The following is a 13,713-nucleotide window of genomic DNA, read 5'->3' as shown; positions in this document are numbered from 1 at the left end:
ACTTAGTATTAGCCAAATGCTTGTGCATTGTAACATATGACACGTCATGCGTCAGTCACTCCAGCTAAGAACTTTACATGCTGTCAGGGCAGTGGACCATGAGTGTTAAGAGAGGAACATACTACATACAGTATATACTAATACAGGAATATGAGGGACTACAACAGAGGCAATACAACTATATCAAATAAACTGCACTGTTTATTTATTTTCAAAAGGGCTTTGGATCAAAGTGAATACCAGTAATGAAACTTATTTAAAGTCCATGTAAATACATGTATGTATGTAGATTATATATACATACAGTGCAAACAGTATATAACGCTGATACTTTTTTATACATATATGTAAAGGAAAGAAAGCAGAAGTAGGAACCTGGAATTCAATATGTTTGTCACCTCAGACAATGCTCTGTGTCCGAGGGAAAAGGGACCTGGTAAGAGAAACGGGCTGAGGTGGGGTTCTACTGTGTATTAATATCAACCACATCCAACCTATTTACTCTAATATGTGAACCCAGATAAAACGGATTATTTTCAGTTCTGTTGTAGAGATGGGTAACCGTGTGGGTTTTTGAGAGACACAGGGTTTAAGAATGCTTTTGCTCGATTAAATGTAACCTCATAAAAATAAAAGACGGGGAAGATACGGGGGGGGGGGCATGTATGAATACCTCTGATTACAACTGGATATCTATGCATTATCAGATACAAATACATTTACACTGTCTGAAGTGGATGTGTGTTCAAGTGCTGTTTCTCAACTGTCACAAAAACCAAAAAGGGCCAGTTCTCTACTCAAAGGGACTCCACCACCCTGGGTTTTCCACTTCTCAGGCTGCTATAGCCGTAGCTGTTACGTTGAGGCCAGGGGGGTCCTCTCTGAAACATGGCTTTTAGAGACGCACACCACAGAGGCCACTGTGAGGGACTCCTGAACTGAGTAGGGGTCTGAGGGAAGGTAAGAGTCAGCAGTAGTAGTAGAAGTAGGGATTATTTAGGGATTCTTGGGGTGGGCTCTGATAAAACAAGGTGAAATGTATTTAAAGAGTGGTTGAGAAAAGAGTTAGACTGTGGAAACGGGAAGATGGGAGGGGAGGGAAGAATGTGGTGTGAGAAAGAACTGAAAACCATTTTTCAGAGATGGAACCAGGCCCACCAACAGTACCATTTTTCAGAGATGGAACCAGGCCAGCCAATGGTCATTGTTTTAGTCTGTATATTCTGCTATTCTATGATGATAATGATGACATGATGTATGAAAACCCTAACAAAATGTAACGTTTTGTTTTGTACACAGGTGCCAGCTAGCCTGTTTCTGACTATTTATAAAGGATTAACTGTCCACTATTGTTATACGATGATGATGACGATGATACTTATTATTATTAATACAATTACTCTGTGGAGGGTTGGTACTAATTATGATACTGTCTGTACAGATGATGAAATGCCCTTTTCCTCTTGATGAAGGGAGCTTTCTTGAGGGTCTGTCTGTTTCTCTGTTTGTCCTTGTCTTCGGTCTGTCTTGGTTTTTGTAAATGAATTGAATGGCTGTTCGTTTGGCCCCATCTGGTGGACATAACTGTAACGTTGCAGTTCATTGGAGGCATCATATTGTATCGTATAAAGGCTCACCGCCAACCGTTCTGTGTCTGGCACAGGAAACCCTGTTCTGATATTTTCACTAATTGATCTTTTGACCAATCAACTCTGAAAAAGATCTGATGTGAAAAGACCTGATGTGATTAGTCAAAAGACCATTGGTGGAAAACCAATACCAGAATTAGACAGGCTGCTTTTACACAGGCAACGTGACTGACTGACATACTTACTACTCATCAGTGTTTACATGCTACGAGTGACCAAACCCTGCATGTTCAGGGTTGCACAAACCAGTTAGGAATGTATATTATGGACCCTGTATGTTTGAATATATGAGCTGTTTTATTAAGATCTCATAGTTCATGTGTGAAATCTGTGTTTTAATGTGTTTTGTCTGTCCTGCTCCATGTCTGGGTGCAAGTTGCATCCTACTGTGCCTCATCGACCCGCCTGTGTTCTTCTCACCAACGCTTCTGTTAATTTATGGCCATCTTGTATCTCCCTGTGTCTAGTTTCTCTACATGTGTCCATCTGTAGTGTCTTGCATTATACAGACAGGCCCTCCCACTCCTCAGTCTCCAGCAACGATTGTGCAATAAACTGAAGTCTATATTTTTAAACCTGTCTCTGGCCTTCCATTCTGTCTTTTTGGTCTCTCCTGTTCTGTTCTCTTGCTTGTTTTAATGGAGATGTTTTCAGGGGGGTTGAGGGAGCAGGGTCTGGTTAAAGGATGCATACATGTGTCTTTAAACAGAGCCTAGCTGTGCCATGCTATTCTCTGTTTGACCTTATCCTGTTATCCATTCATTGTGCACAGGGGTTAAATTGTCATTTTTGTAGGCGGTTGTCCTGTACACAGCAGCACCTTCTTTGAGCATATTTATATCCCACAGTCAACCTTCCCCACTGCAAGTAGGCAACTACAGTATGGTAGATGCTAAGTGGGATCCTTGGGATGACCTAACCCTAGAATTCATTGTTCTTTATTTATTTAACTAGGCAAGTCAGTTCGGATCAAATTCTTATTTACAATGACAGCCTACTTGTGAAGCCCCCCCCGGCCAAACCCTCCCCTAACCCAGACGACACTGGGCCAAAAGTGCACCGCCCTATGGGCCTCCCAATCACAGCCGGTTGTGATACAGCCCGGGATCAAACCTGGTCTGTAGTGACGCCTCTAGCACTGCGATGCAGTGCCTTAGACCGCTGCGCCACTCGGGAGGCCCAAAGCTTTAGAGCACTCTGGAGACTCTGTTCCGGTGACATTACATTGTTTATCTTCAATATATATATATATATATATTAATTTAAATTAAATGTAATCAAATCAAAGTAATACAGACTTAGAAAGTATTGCACACACGCTTTGATGATTTGATTAGTCTAATTAACTAGGCTCACTTTGGTCTGCATATCAACAACTTCATCTAATCTCTTCTTGAGATCTGTCATTTAAATGTTTCAACCCCAGCAAGTGAGAAGACCGAATGAGACACCTCCCATTTCCACCATCTAAAACTCTCACTTCCTCCATCACATAAAGAGATCTACCCTAGACTACCGACTCCTACTCCTCTCTGGCGACACAGCAGAACCAAGCAGGGAGCCTGACTGAGCAGAACATTTCCCCATCACTAAAACAGGTAGGCCTGCTTTCAGCATCCTTCTAGTAATCACACACCATGTGACTGATAGTCCATAATTGCTGTCCCTTTATATGATCATGCTGTAGGCCTACACACACACACACACACACACACACACACACACACCATTATTGACATGTACTCAGGTCCTGGTCCTTTATAACGTTAGGGCACACTCTGCAAAGGATTATTGCATTAGATGAATGTCTACCAAAGAGGTCTTGTGATGCACAAATGCTACAAGAACAATGAGGCCTAAGTCTAGCCAAGGGATTCAGAGTCAGCGCAGCTTCAGATTTGAGGAAGTAAGGTCTGCAAATGGAGGTAAATTCTATGCTCACTCTTTTAGAGTTGTCGTTTTACAGCATAAATGTATGGGCTGTAGGCCAGGACTGAGTCATTGTGTGCACTAATATTCTTATTGATAAATCTGAAACTTGTGAAATGTAGCCTATGCATTGAACATGAGGACTATCCACTGACAGTAATGCATGACAAACCCTACAAACCCTAAATTGGACGACAATATTTCATCCAGTTGCATTCTCTTTGGTTATAGCTCGCAAAAAGATAATATCATATACATATCTGCCAACTGTTTAATGTGTGAAAAAGGAACATTAGAGAGGGACAAAGAGAGCATGTGTGTGAATGAAACGGAAAGAACGATCGTTTTGTGGTTCTGTTGTTTGTTCGGTAGGATGTGGTCTAACTGTTGCTGTAGGTTCCTGGTTCACATGATTTCCAAACAGCAGTGGAGTATGCCTTTCAGTTTGCCTCTATAGTCCCATATGTTCATATTTCCTTCAATTCTCCATGTTGTCTCTCTCTGTGTGGGTTCATCCCTATGACTAGATGTGAGTTAAAGCATTACACAGAGCCACAAGTGTACCTCGGATAATAAAGACAAAAAGAAACAGTTGCAGACTGGAGGAAGTAGTTGTGCAAGTTCTTTCTTCCCCTTTTCTCTGCTTTTCCTGTATTGTCCTTCCTTCCTGTAGCTTTGTGTCTGTGTGTTTGTGTCCTCACTATGTGTTTGTCTTGTGGTCTAACTAGAGTGGGTCAGTGATGCTCATGTTCTTAAGACATTTTGTGGCATCTAAGGTCACAGTATTCAAATCCCTTCATTGCTCTTCATATCGTGTAAAATGTTTTTACTTGCATTTGTGTATTATTTATGCAAATGATGAACAGTTACATATATTTCACAGATTAATGGTTTTCTTCTATATATCTCTCTCACTCTCTCTCTTTTCTCTCTCTTTTCTCTCTCTCTCTCTCTCTCTCTCTCTCTCTCTCTCTTTCTCTCTCTCTCTGTCTATGTAAATGTTGTAAGGGTGCCGGGTGAGAGTTCACTGGCTACAGTAGCAGTCTGCTAATTCTTAAATACAATAACCACTTGATTAGTCTACCACTGTACATTAAACACTCTGCCCCTCTTCCTTTTTCTTCTTATATCTCCTCTTAATTTTCTCACACTAACCCCCTTTCTTCTCCCCGTCCTCATCTCTCCTACTACCGCTCCACCCACCCCCCTCTCCTCTCCCCGTCCTCATCTCTCCTACTACCGCCCCACCCCCCCACTCTCTCCTCTCCCCGTCCTCATCTCTCCTACTACCGCCCCACCCCCCCACTCTCTCCTCTCCCCGTCCTCATCTCTCCTACTACCGCCCCACCCCCCCACTCTCTCCTCTCCCCGTCCTCATCTCTCCTACTACCGCCCCACCCCCCCACTCTCTCCTCTCCCCGTCCTCATCTCTCCTACTACCGCCCCACCACCCCACTCTCTCCTCTCCCCGTCCTCATCTCTCCTACTACCGCCCCACCCCCCCACTCTCTCCTCTCCCCGTCCTCATCTCTCCTACTACCGCCCCCACCCCCCACTCTCTCCTCTCCCCGTCCTCATCTCTCCTACTACCGCCCCACCCCCCCACTCTCTCCTCTCCCTGTCCTCATCTCTCCTACTACCGCCCCACCCCCCCCACTCTCTCCTCTCCCCTCCTCATCTCTCCTACTACCGCCCCACCCCCCCCACTCTCTCCTCTCCCCTCCTCATCTCTCCTACTACTGCCCCACCCCCCACTCTCTCCTCTCCCCGTCCTCATCTCTCCTACTACCGCTCCACCCACCCCACTCTCTCCTCTCCCCTCCTCATCTCTCCTACTACCGCCCCACCCCCCCACTCTCTCCTCTCCCCGTCCTCATCTCTCCTACTACCGCCCCACCCCCCCTCTCTCCTCTCCCCGTCCTCATCTCTCTCCCCTATCAGGTCACCATGTCCAGGAAGGTAGTCAGGGCCAGTAAGTTCCGTCATGTCTTCGGCCAGGGAGTGAAGGCTGACCAGTGCTACGATGACATCCGCATCTCCCAGATGACCTGGGACAGCAACTTCTGCTCTGTCAACCCCAAGTTCGTGGCCATGATTGTGGATGCCAGCGGAGGAGGGGCCTTCCTAGTGCTGCCTCTGAACAAGGTGGGCCTGAGCAGAGAGACAGAGGTCAAAGTGAATGCCTTAAGTGAAGTTAGACGTTTTCAGGCCGCAAAAGTGGTCTAACGTCCATTTCCCTCTCCATTTGTTGTGTAGATCTATGCATATGACTCAGTCTCAAGTCTTGAAGTTTCAAAATGTCACCTTCATTCATGCCCAGATTTGCCCAACTACGGTACAATTTTGATGAAAATGCTCATTGGCGTGTCGTTTGTACAGTTTGTACAGTTTGTTCTAAGAACAATGTTTTTTCAACATTTTAATTTTGAATATTGCAAGGCGGCATCACACATTGTGCTGAATAAGGAAGTTTGGGGCAGAGTTTCGGTTCTACACGTCACTCGCTCTCTCTGTGCTGTTGCTAGTTTTTCACCATATTTGGAGCGGTTCAGTGCAACACAGTCTTGACAGGATGTGGCTAGGGCGCAGTATAGTGCAGCTGCATATACAGTCAGGTCCAAAATTATTGGCACACCAGATAAAGATGAGAAAAAAGATGACTGTATAAAATATATAATACAAATACTGAGCTATTTACTGAGCTAGAGTTATATTTTCATGCCATCTGACTATAGCACCGCCTGGAGTTTGATCAACGGCATTGGCACATGGATTGGAACCGGTGCTATGGTCAAATAACATGAAAATATAGCTCTTTGGTCATGCATACAAGTGGTGGGTTTGACATTGAAAAACAGAAGCATATGTGGGGATGCAAGTACAGTATCAGCATGGGACGAATGTGCTGAAATATGAACAACAAACAAATACACTACATGACCAAATGTATGTTGACACCTGCTTGTCGAACATTTCATTCCAAAATCATGGGCATTTGTATGAAGTTGGTTCCCCCTTTGCTGCTATAACAGCATCCACTCTTCTGGGTGATGTTGGGTGATTAGGCCTGGCACCCTGTCTTCGTTCCAATTCATCCCAAAGGTGTTCGATGGGGTTGAGGTCAGGGCTCTGTGTAGGCCAGTTAAATTCTTCCACACCGATCTTGACAAAGCATTTCTGTATGGACACCGCTTTGTGCACGGGGGCATTGCCATGCTGAAATGGGAAAGGGCCTTCCCCATACTGTTGCCACAAAGTTGGAAGCACAGAATCATCTAGAATGTAATTGTATGCTGTAGCATTAAGATTTCCCTTCACTGGAACTAAGGGACCTAGCCCAAACCATGAAAAACAAACCATTATTTCTCCTCCACCAAACTTTACAGTTGACAGTATGCATTGGGGCAGGTAGCGTTCTGCTGGCATCCACCAAACCCAGATTCATCCATCGGACTGCCAGATGGTGAAGTGTGATTAATCACTCCAGAGAACACGTTTCCACTGCTCTGGAGTCCAATTTCAGTGAGCTTTACACCACTCCAGGAGACGCTTGGCATTGCACATGGTGATGTGCAGCTGCTCGGCCATGGAAACCCAATTCATGAAGCTCGAACAGTTCTTGTGCTGACGTTGCTTCCAGAGGCAGTTTGGAACTCGTTAGTGAGTGTTGCAACCAAGGACAGACGATAATTACACGTTACGTGCTTCAGCACTCGGCAGTCCCGTTCTGTGAGCTTGTGTGGCCTACCACTTTGCGGCTGAGCCGTTGTTGCTCCTAGACGTTTCCACTTCACAATAACAGCACATACAGTTAACCGGGGCAGCTCTAGCAGGGCAGAAATTTGATGAACTGACTTGTTGGAAAGGTGGCATCCAATGATCAGTCACTGAGCTCTTCAGTAAAGCCATTCTATTGCCAATGTTTGTTTATGGAGATTGCATGGCTGCGTGCTCGATATTATACACCTGTCAGCAACGGGTGTGGCTGAAATAGCCAAATGCACTCATTTGAAGGGGTGTCCACATACTTTTGTATATATAGTGTATGTAATGGTCTTATAGTGGTCAATATCTAGATTGATTTTGAATGCGTTATGTGATATTGAAGCATAAAGGTGTAATTGAAAGACTTTGACATTAAGTGTATGCATATTAATGTATAGAACAGATACGTAGATATAAAAAAAAAAATGTTACACAGAGACATAGACTGTCTCAACGTCATGCGCCATTGCGTCACTGTTTGGACTTGCCTGTAACAGGGATGAATAGTAGTCCTCTCAACCACAATTCACAGTGCATTTAAGGCCTAATGATTTGGTCAAAGGAAGCCATTGTTCTCCAATGAACGATAATTTGATTTAAAGGTAGAGAGCGAAATGACTGCAGATATTGAGATGAGCGAGATGCAAGACTTCACACAGTCGCACAAAGTATCTGCGCATGTGCACGGGTTCGCATCACGCTCTTACAGTGTGGGAGCCACGGGACCAAAACAGCTGAGAAGTTGAGCCTTGCGCTCCAACGCTCTTAGTTGTTGTGGAAATGTACTTTCTGCATCTACGTCATATCGCTGAGTCTACCTTGATTTATATGTTGGAGAAGTACATTTTTCTGTCACTTAACTACTCTGTAGTTATTACTACAGCAATATAACCAGTATGTGATCACTATTATTGAGACAGTGACTAAGAGGGTTTTGGATGGCAGCTGATTGTTCATCTATAATGAAGGCAGGGACATTAGGAGAAACGTTTGAATGAAGTTTGAAAAAAAACATTATGTCACTTCATATTCAAAATAAGGCATGTACTGTACAGTACATTATTGAATGTATCAAATCAAATGCATTCATAAAGCCCTTTTTACATCAGCTGATATCTCAAAGTGCTGTACAGAAACCCAGCTTAAAACCCCAAACAGCAAGCAATGCAGGTGTAGAAGCACGGTGGCTAGGAAAAACTCCCTAGAAAGGCCGGAACCTAGGAAGAAACCTAGAGAGGAACCAGGCTATGAGGGGTGGCCTGTCCTTTTCTGGCTGTGCCGGGTGGAGATTATAACAGAACATGGTCAAGATGTTCAAATGTTCATAGATGACCAGCAGGGTCAAATGATAATAATCACAGTGGTTGTCGAGGGTGCAACAGGTCAGCACCTCAGGAGTAAATGTCAGTTGGCTTTTCATAGCCGATCATTCAGAGTATCTCTACCGCTCCTGCTGTCTCTACAGAGTTGAAAACACCAGGTCTGGGACAGGTACCACATCCAGTGAACAGGTCAGGGTTCCAGGCAGAACAGTTGAAACTGGAGCAGCAGCACAGCCAGGTGGACTGGGGACAGCAAGGAGTCATCAGGCCAGGTAGTCCTGAGGCATGGTCCTAGGGCTCAGGTCCGCCGAGAGAGAGAAAGAAAGAAAGAAAGAAAGAAAGAAAGAAAGAAAGAAAGAAAGAAAGAAAGAAAGAAAGAAAGAAAGAAAGAAAGAAAGAAAGAAAGAAAGAAAGAAAGAGAGCATTAGAGAGAGCATACTTAGATAAGACAGGAGAAATACACCAGATATAACAGACTGACACTAGCCCCCCGACACCTAAACTACTGCAGCATAAATACTGGAGGCTGAGACAGGAGGGGTCGGGAGACACTGTGTCCCCATCCGACGGGGCCAAACAGGCAGGATATAACCCCACCCACTTTGCCAGACCATTCCATAAAAATGGAGCTCTATAGAAGAAAGCCCTGCCTCCAGCTGTTTGCGTAGAAATTCTAGGGACAGTTAGGAGGCCTGCGTCTTGTGACCATAGCGTACGTGTAGGTATGTACGGCAGGACCAAATTGGAAAGCTAGGTAGGAGCAAGTCCATGTAATACTTTGTAGGTTAGCAGTAAAACCTTGAAATCAGCCCTTGCCTTAACAGGAAGCCAGTGTAAAGAGGCTAGCACTGGAGTAATATGATCACATTTTTTGGTTCTAGTCAAGATTCTAGCAGCCGTGTTTAGCACTAACTGAAGTTTATTTAGTGCTTTATCCGGGTAGCCGGAAAGTAGAGCATTGCAGTAGTCTATCCTAGAAGTGACAAAAGCATGGATATTTCTGCATCATTTTTGGACAGATAGTTTCTGATTTTTGCAATGTTATGTAGATGGAGAAAAGCTGTCCTTGAAACAGTCTTGATATGTTCGTCAAAAGAGAGATCAGGGTCCAGAGTAACGCCAAGGTCCTTCACAGTTTTATTTGATACGACTGTACAAACCATCAAGATTAATTGTCAGATTCAACAGAAGATCTCTTTGTTTCTTGGGACCTAGAACAAGCATCTCTGTTTTGTTTGAGTTTAAAAGTAGAACATTTGCAGCCATCCACTTCCTTATGTCTGAAACACAGGCTTCCAGCGAGGGCAATTTTGGGGCTTCACCATGTTTCATCGAAATGTATAGCTGTGTGTCATCCGCATAGCAGTGAAAGTTAACATTATGTTTCCGAATGACATCACCAAGAGGTAAAATATATAGTGAAAACAATAGTGGTCCTAAAACGGAACCTTGAGGAACACCAACATTTACAGTTGATTTGTCAGAGGACAAACCATACACAGAGACAAACTGATATCTTTCTGACAGATAAGATCTAAACCAGGCCAGAACTTGTCCGTGTAGACCAATTTGGGTTTCCAATCTCTCCAAAAGAATGTGGTGATCAATGGTATCAAAAGCAGCACTAAGGTCTAGGAGCATGAGGAGAATGTAGATGGTTTTGTTTTGGTACTGTGAATGGTGGGCGAGGGCCAACGTGACAGAGAGGGCCAACAGTCCAGATCCTGTGTGTGTTCCACCAGGGCCAACAGTCTAGATCCTGTGTGTACCCCCAGGGCCAACAGTCCAGATCCTGTGTGTGTTCCACTAGGGCCAACAGTCCAGATCCTGTGTGTGTTCCACCAGGGCCAACAGTCCAGATCCTGTGTGTCTTTCACCAAGGCCAACAGTCCAGATCCTGTGTGTGTTTCACCAGGGCCAACAGTCCAGATCCTGTGTGTACCCCCAGGGCCATGGGAACCCTACAGACTGCTAGTACTCTCCCAGTAGAGTTCTCTGCTCTCTAAGGCTGATTTCAGGCAGAGCTATACAATTGTCATCAGCTGACTGAGTTCCTCGCATCTGAACCCTCTCTAGGTCTCTCTGTTGCCAAGACCACAGTGGTAGCAAAGATCTACATCTCCATGTGTTCTTACTGCATACTGTAGTATTTATCTCCTGTTTGAGCAATCAGCTTGTGTGTGTGTTTATTTGTGTCATAGTAACTCATCTTTTTCCTTTGTGTCTCCCTGTAGACGGGTCGTATTGACATGTCCCAGCCCACAGTCTGTGGACACACAGGCCCAGTGCTGGATATTGAGTTCTGTCCCCACAATGACAACATCATTGCCAGTGGTTCAGAGGACTGCAGTGTCATGGTAAGCAGAGGTCACAACCTTTCACTGGCCATAATGTTGAGCTTGTTAAGTAGAATCATATTATGGATGCACATAAGGACATATGTCCCTGTGTGATCCAGTCGATCAGTGTTCTGTATCTATGTACTGTGTTAACTCAGTGTAATGACATACCCTCCTCTTCCTCTACCTCTCCATTGTTCAGATTTGGGAGATCCCGGAGGGTGGCCTGGTCACGCCCCTGAAGGACCCCGTGGTGAAGCTGGAGGGGCACTCCAAACGCGTAGGCATCCTAAGTTGGCACCCCACTGCCCACAATGTGCTCATGAGCGCAGGTATAGCACTGCTATGATGCATCGCCTCAGAATACAAGTGCCTCTTCAACTGTTAACATATCTGGAGTAGCACTGCATGGCCTAACAGCCTGTTCCTCCATCTCTCTCTCCCCTGGCTTCCAGGCTGTGACAACGTGGTGATCCTGTGGAACGTGGCGTGTGGAGAGGCCATGGTGAGGATCGACTCGGTCCACCCTGACCTCATCTACAGTGCCTGCTGGAACAGGGACGGCTCCCAGATCCTCACCTCCTGTAAGGACAAGACCATACGTGTGCTGGACCCCCGCAAGGGCACAGTCATCGCTGTGAGTGCCCCTCTCCCTGCCCCCATCAGTACCACAGGAGAACCAGCCGCTCTAACCCTGGACAGTCTACCAGGTTTAATGTCATAGATCTCAATAGAATCACAGTCAGTGATTAGTTCATATAGTTCCCTTCATGCGTCTTTGATAGATTAACCTCCTTCGTTGAGTGTCTGTCTTTCCCTGAGTCTGCATCTCTCTCTCTCTGCCTCTCTGCCTCTCTCAGGAGAAGGAGAAGACCCACGAAGGCTCCAGGCCTGTCAAGGCTGTGTTTGTGTCCGATGGGAAGATCCTGAGCACCGGTTTCAGTCGCATGAGTGAGAGGCAGGTGGCACTTTGGGACCCGGTGAGTGTTATGGGACAATTATGAACTTCTTATAAAGGCGTATGAATAGTGTCTTAAGACCCGACATGACCTGTATGTGTTTGACAGAAGAGCTTTGGGGAGCCACTCACCCTGCAGGAGTTGGACACCAGCAGTGGTGTCCTATTGCCCTTCTTTGACCCTGACACTGGCATCGTCTACCTCTGTGGCAAGGTTAGAGTTAAAAACACACACACACACACACACACACACACACACACACACACACACACACACACACACACACACACACACACACACACACACACACACACACACACACACACACACACACCCAGGAGGCTCAAACGTTTTTTGAGAACAGCTCAAAATAATGTCCAGAACGGAGCAAATGGAATGGCATCAAACACGTTGAAACCATGTGTTTTATGTATTCGATACCATTCCACTTATTCTGCTCCAGCCATTACCACGAGCCCTTTCTCCCCAAATAAGATGCCACCAACCTCCTTTGACACACACACTATGGTTTACTAACCATTCATTTTCCTGCCTCAGGGTGACAGCAGTATCCGGTACTTTGAGGTGACGGATGAGGCTCCCTATGTTCACTACCTGTCCATGTACAGCAGTAAGGAGAGTCAGAAGGGCATGGGCTACATGCCCAAGAGGGGCCTGGAGGTCAACAAGTGTGAAATCGCCAGGTAACCACACAGAGTCATGGACATTTTCACTCGTCAGTATACACACACAAGCTCTGTTTGTAAAATGGGAATGTATATTGTTTTATTCGCGCTCCACCAGGTTTTACAAGCTCCATGAGAGGAAGTGTGAGCCCGTTGTCATGACGGTGCCCCGCAAGGTAAATACACTTTTAAAAAATGACTATAACTCAAAGCATGTAATTCTTAAATATCTCACTCTCTATCTCTCTTTAGTCTGACCTGTTTCAGGAGGATTTGTACCCAGACACCATGGGTCCAGAGCCGTCTGTGGAGGCCAATGAGTGGTTTGAAGGAAAAGAGGGCCAACCTATCCTGATCTCCTTGAAGGACGGTTTTGCGACAACCACCAAAACCAAAGAGTTCAAAGTTCACAAAAGTCTTCTGAAGACCACATCAGCAGCCATGGGGCATCAGCATGATAACACTGGGGTAAGGACATGGCTGCATCTACCTACATGCTTTGATATATCTGTGAATAGATCTGTATTTTAGATATGGCTTCCTCTTTTGCACATTTCACCAGGAATCTCCCCTCTGCTTCTCTCTCTCTCTCTCTCTCTCTCTCTCTCTCTCTCTCTTTTTCTCTCTCTTTTTTGTCTCTATCTTTCTCTCTCTCTCTCAGGAGGTACATGCCTTGCAGAAGGAGGTGAAGACTCTGAAGGAAACAGTAGAGGAGCTGAACAAGCGCGTGAGCGAACTGGAGAGCAAGAATTGAAACAGAGCCATTGGGTTCGAGAGGGAGCTGATGGAGAGAGAGAAGGAAGTGTAAAGAGGAGAAGAGAAAGAAGGGATGAAAGTAAGATAGTTATAAATAGTTGGGGATGTTTGAAGGAAAGATGGTTAAAGGGAGAGTTGGAGACATCAATATCAGCAGCCAAATCTTTTCGTGTCTGGAAGCTTGAATTCGTTTTTTGGCGTCAGTTTTCACATTTATAGAGACTTGTTTTTAATATATGCTCTTACATAGTTGGAAATAAAAGTCCTTAATATTTTCCAAAATATTTAAACTTGTTTTGCTTTTGTTA

The 13,713-nt window shown here is 45.1% G+C and overlaps 1 protein-coding gene across 3 annotated transcripts; it reads left to right on the top strand.

Moving 5' to 3' along the window:
* The first annotated feature begins 3,077 nt into the window (after positions 1-3,077).
* Positions 3,078-13,689, top strand: cor1a (Coronin-1A). 3 transcript variants are annotated; one of them, XM_014203303.2, is made up of 11 exons: positions 3,078-3,247; positions 5,520-5,723; positions 10,900-11,022; positions 11,207-11,336; positions 11,460-11,641; positions 11,865-11,984; positions 12,072-12,176; positions 12,522-12,667; positions 12,768-12,825; positions 12,902-13,117; positions 13,311-13,689. In XM_014203303.2, the coding sequence occupies exons 2-11, from the start codon at positions 5,526-5,528 to the stop codon at positions 13,401-13,403; spliced, it is 1,371 nt and encodes a 456-aa protein (XP_014058778.1). In that variant the 5' UTR covers positions 3,078-3,247; positions 5,520-5,525; the 3' UTR covers positions 13,404-13,689.
* Positions 13,690-13,713: the final 24 nt, after the last annotated feature.

Source organism: Salmo salar, chromosome ssa03, assembly GCF_905237065.1.
Source record: "Salmo salar chromosome ssa03, Ssal_v3.1, whole genome shotgun sequence".
Taxonomy (NCBI): Eukaryota; Metazoa; Chordata; class Actinopteri; order Salmoniformes; family Salmonidae; genus Salmo; species Salmo salar.
Note: the sequence above shows the minus strand (reverse complement) of the source record. Positions and strands in the feature narration are given on the sequence as shown.

Bases quoted from the DNA above. Each gene is read 5' to 3' on its own strand.
- cor1a (XM_014203303.2), top strand. From the start codon at position 5,526: ATGTCCAGGAAGGTAGTCAGGGCCAGTAAGTTCCGTCATGTCTTCGGC. The intron at 12,826-12,901 runs GTAAATACACTT...ATCTCTCTTTAG, and splicing joins TCATGACGGTGCCCCGCAAG to TCTGACCTGTTTCAGGAGGA. The intron at 13,118-13,310 runs GTAAGGACATGG...TCTCTCTCTCAG, and splicing joins ATCAGCATGATAACACTGGG to GAGGTACATGCCTTGCAGAA.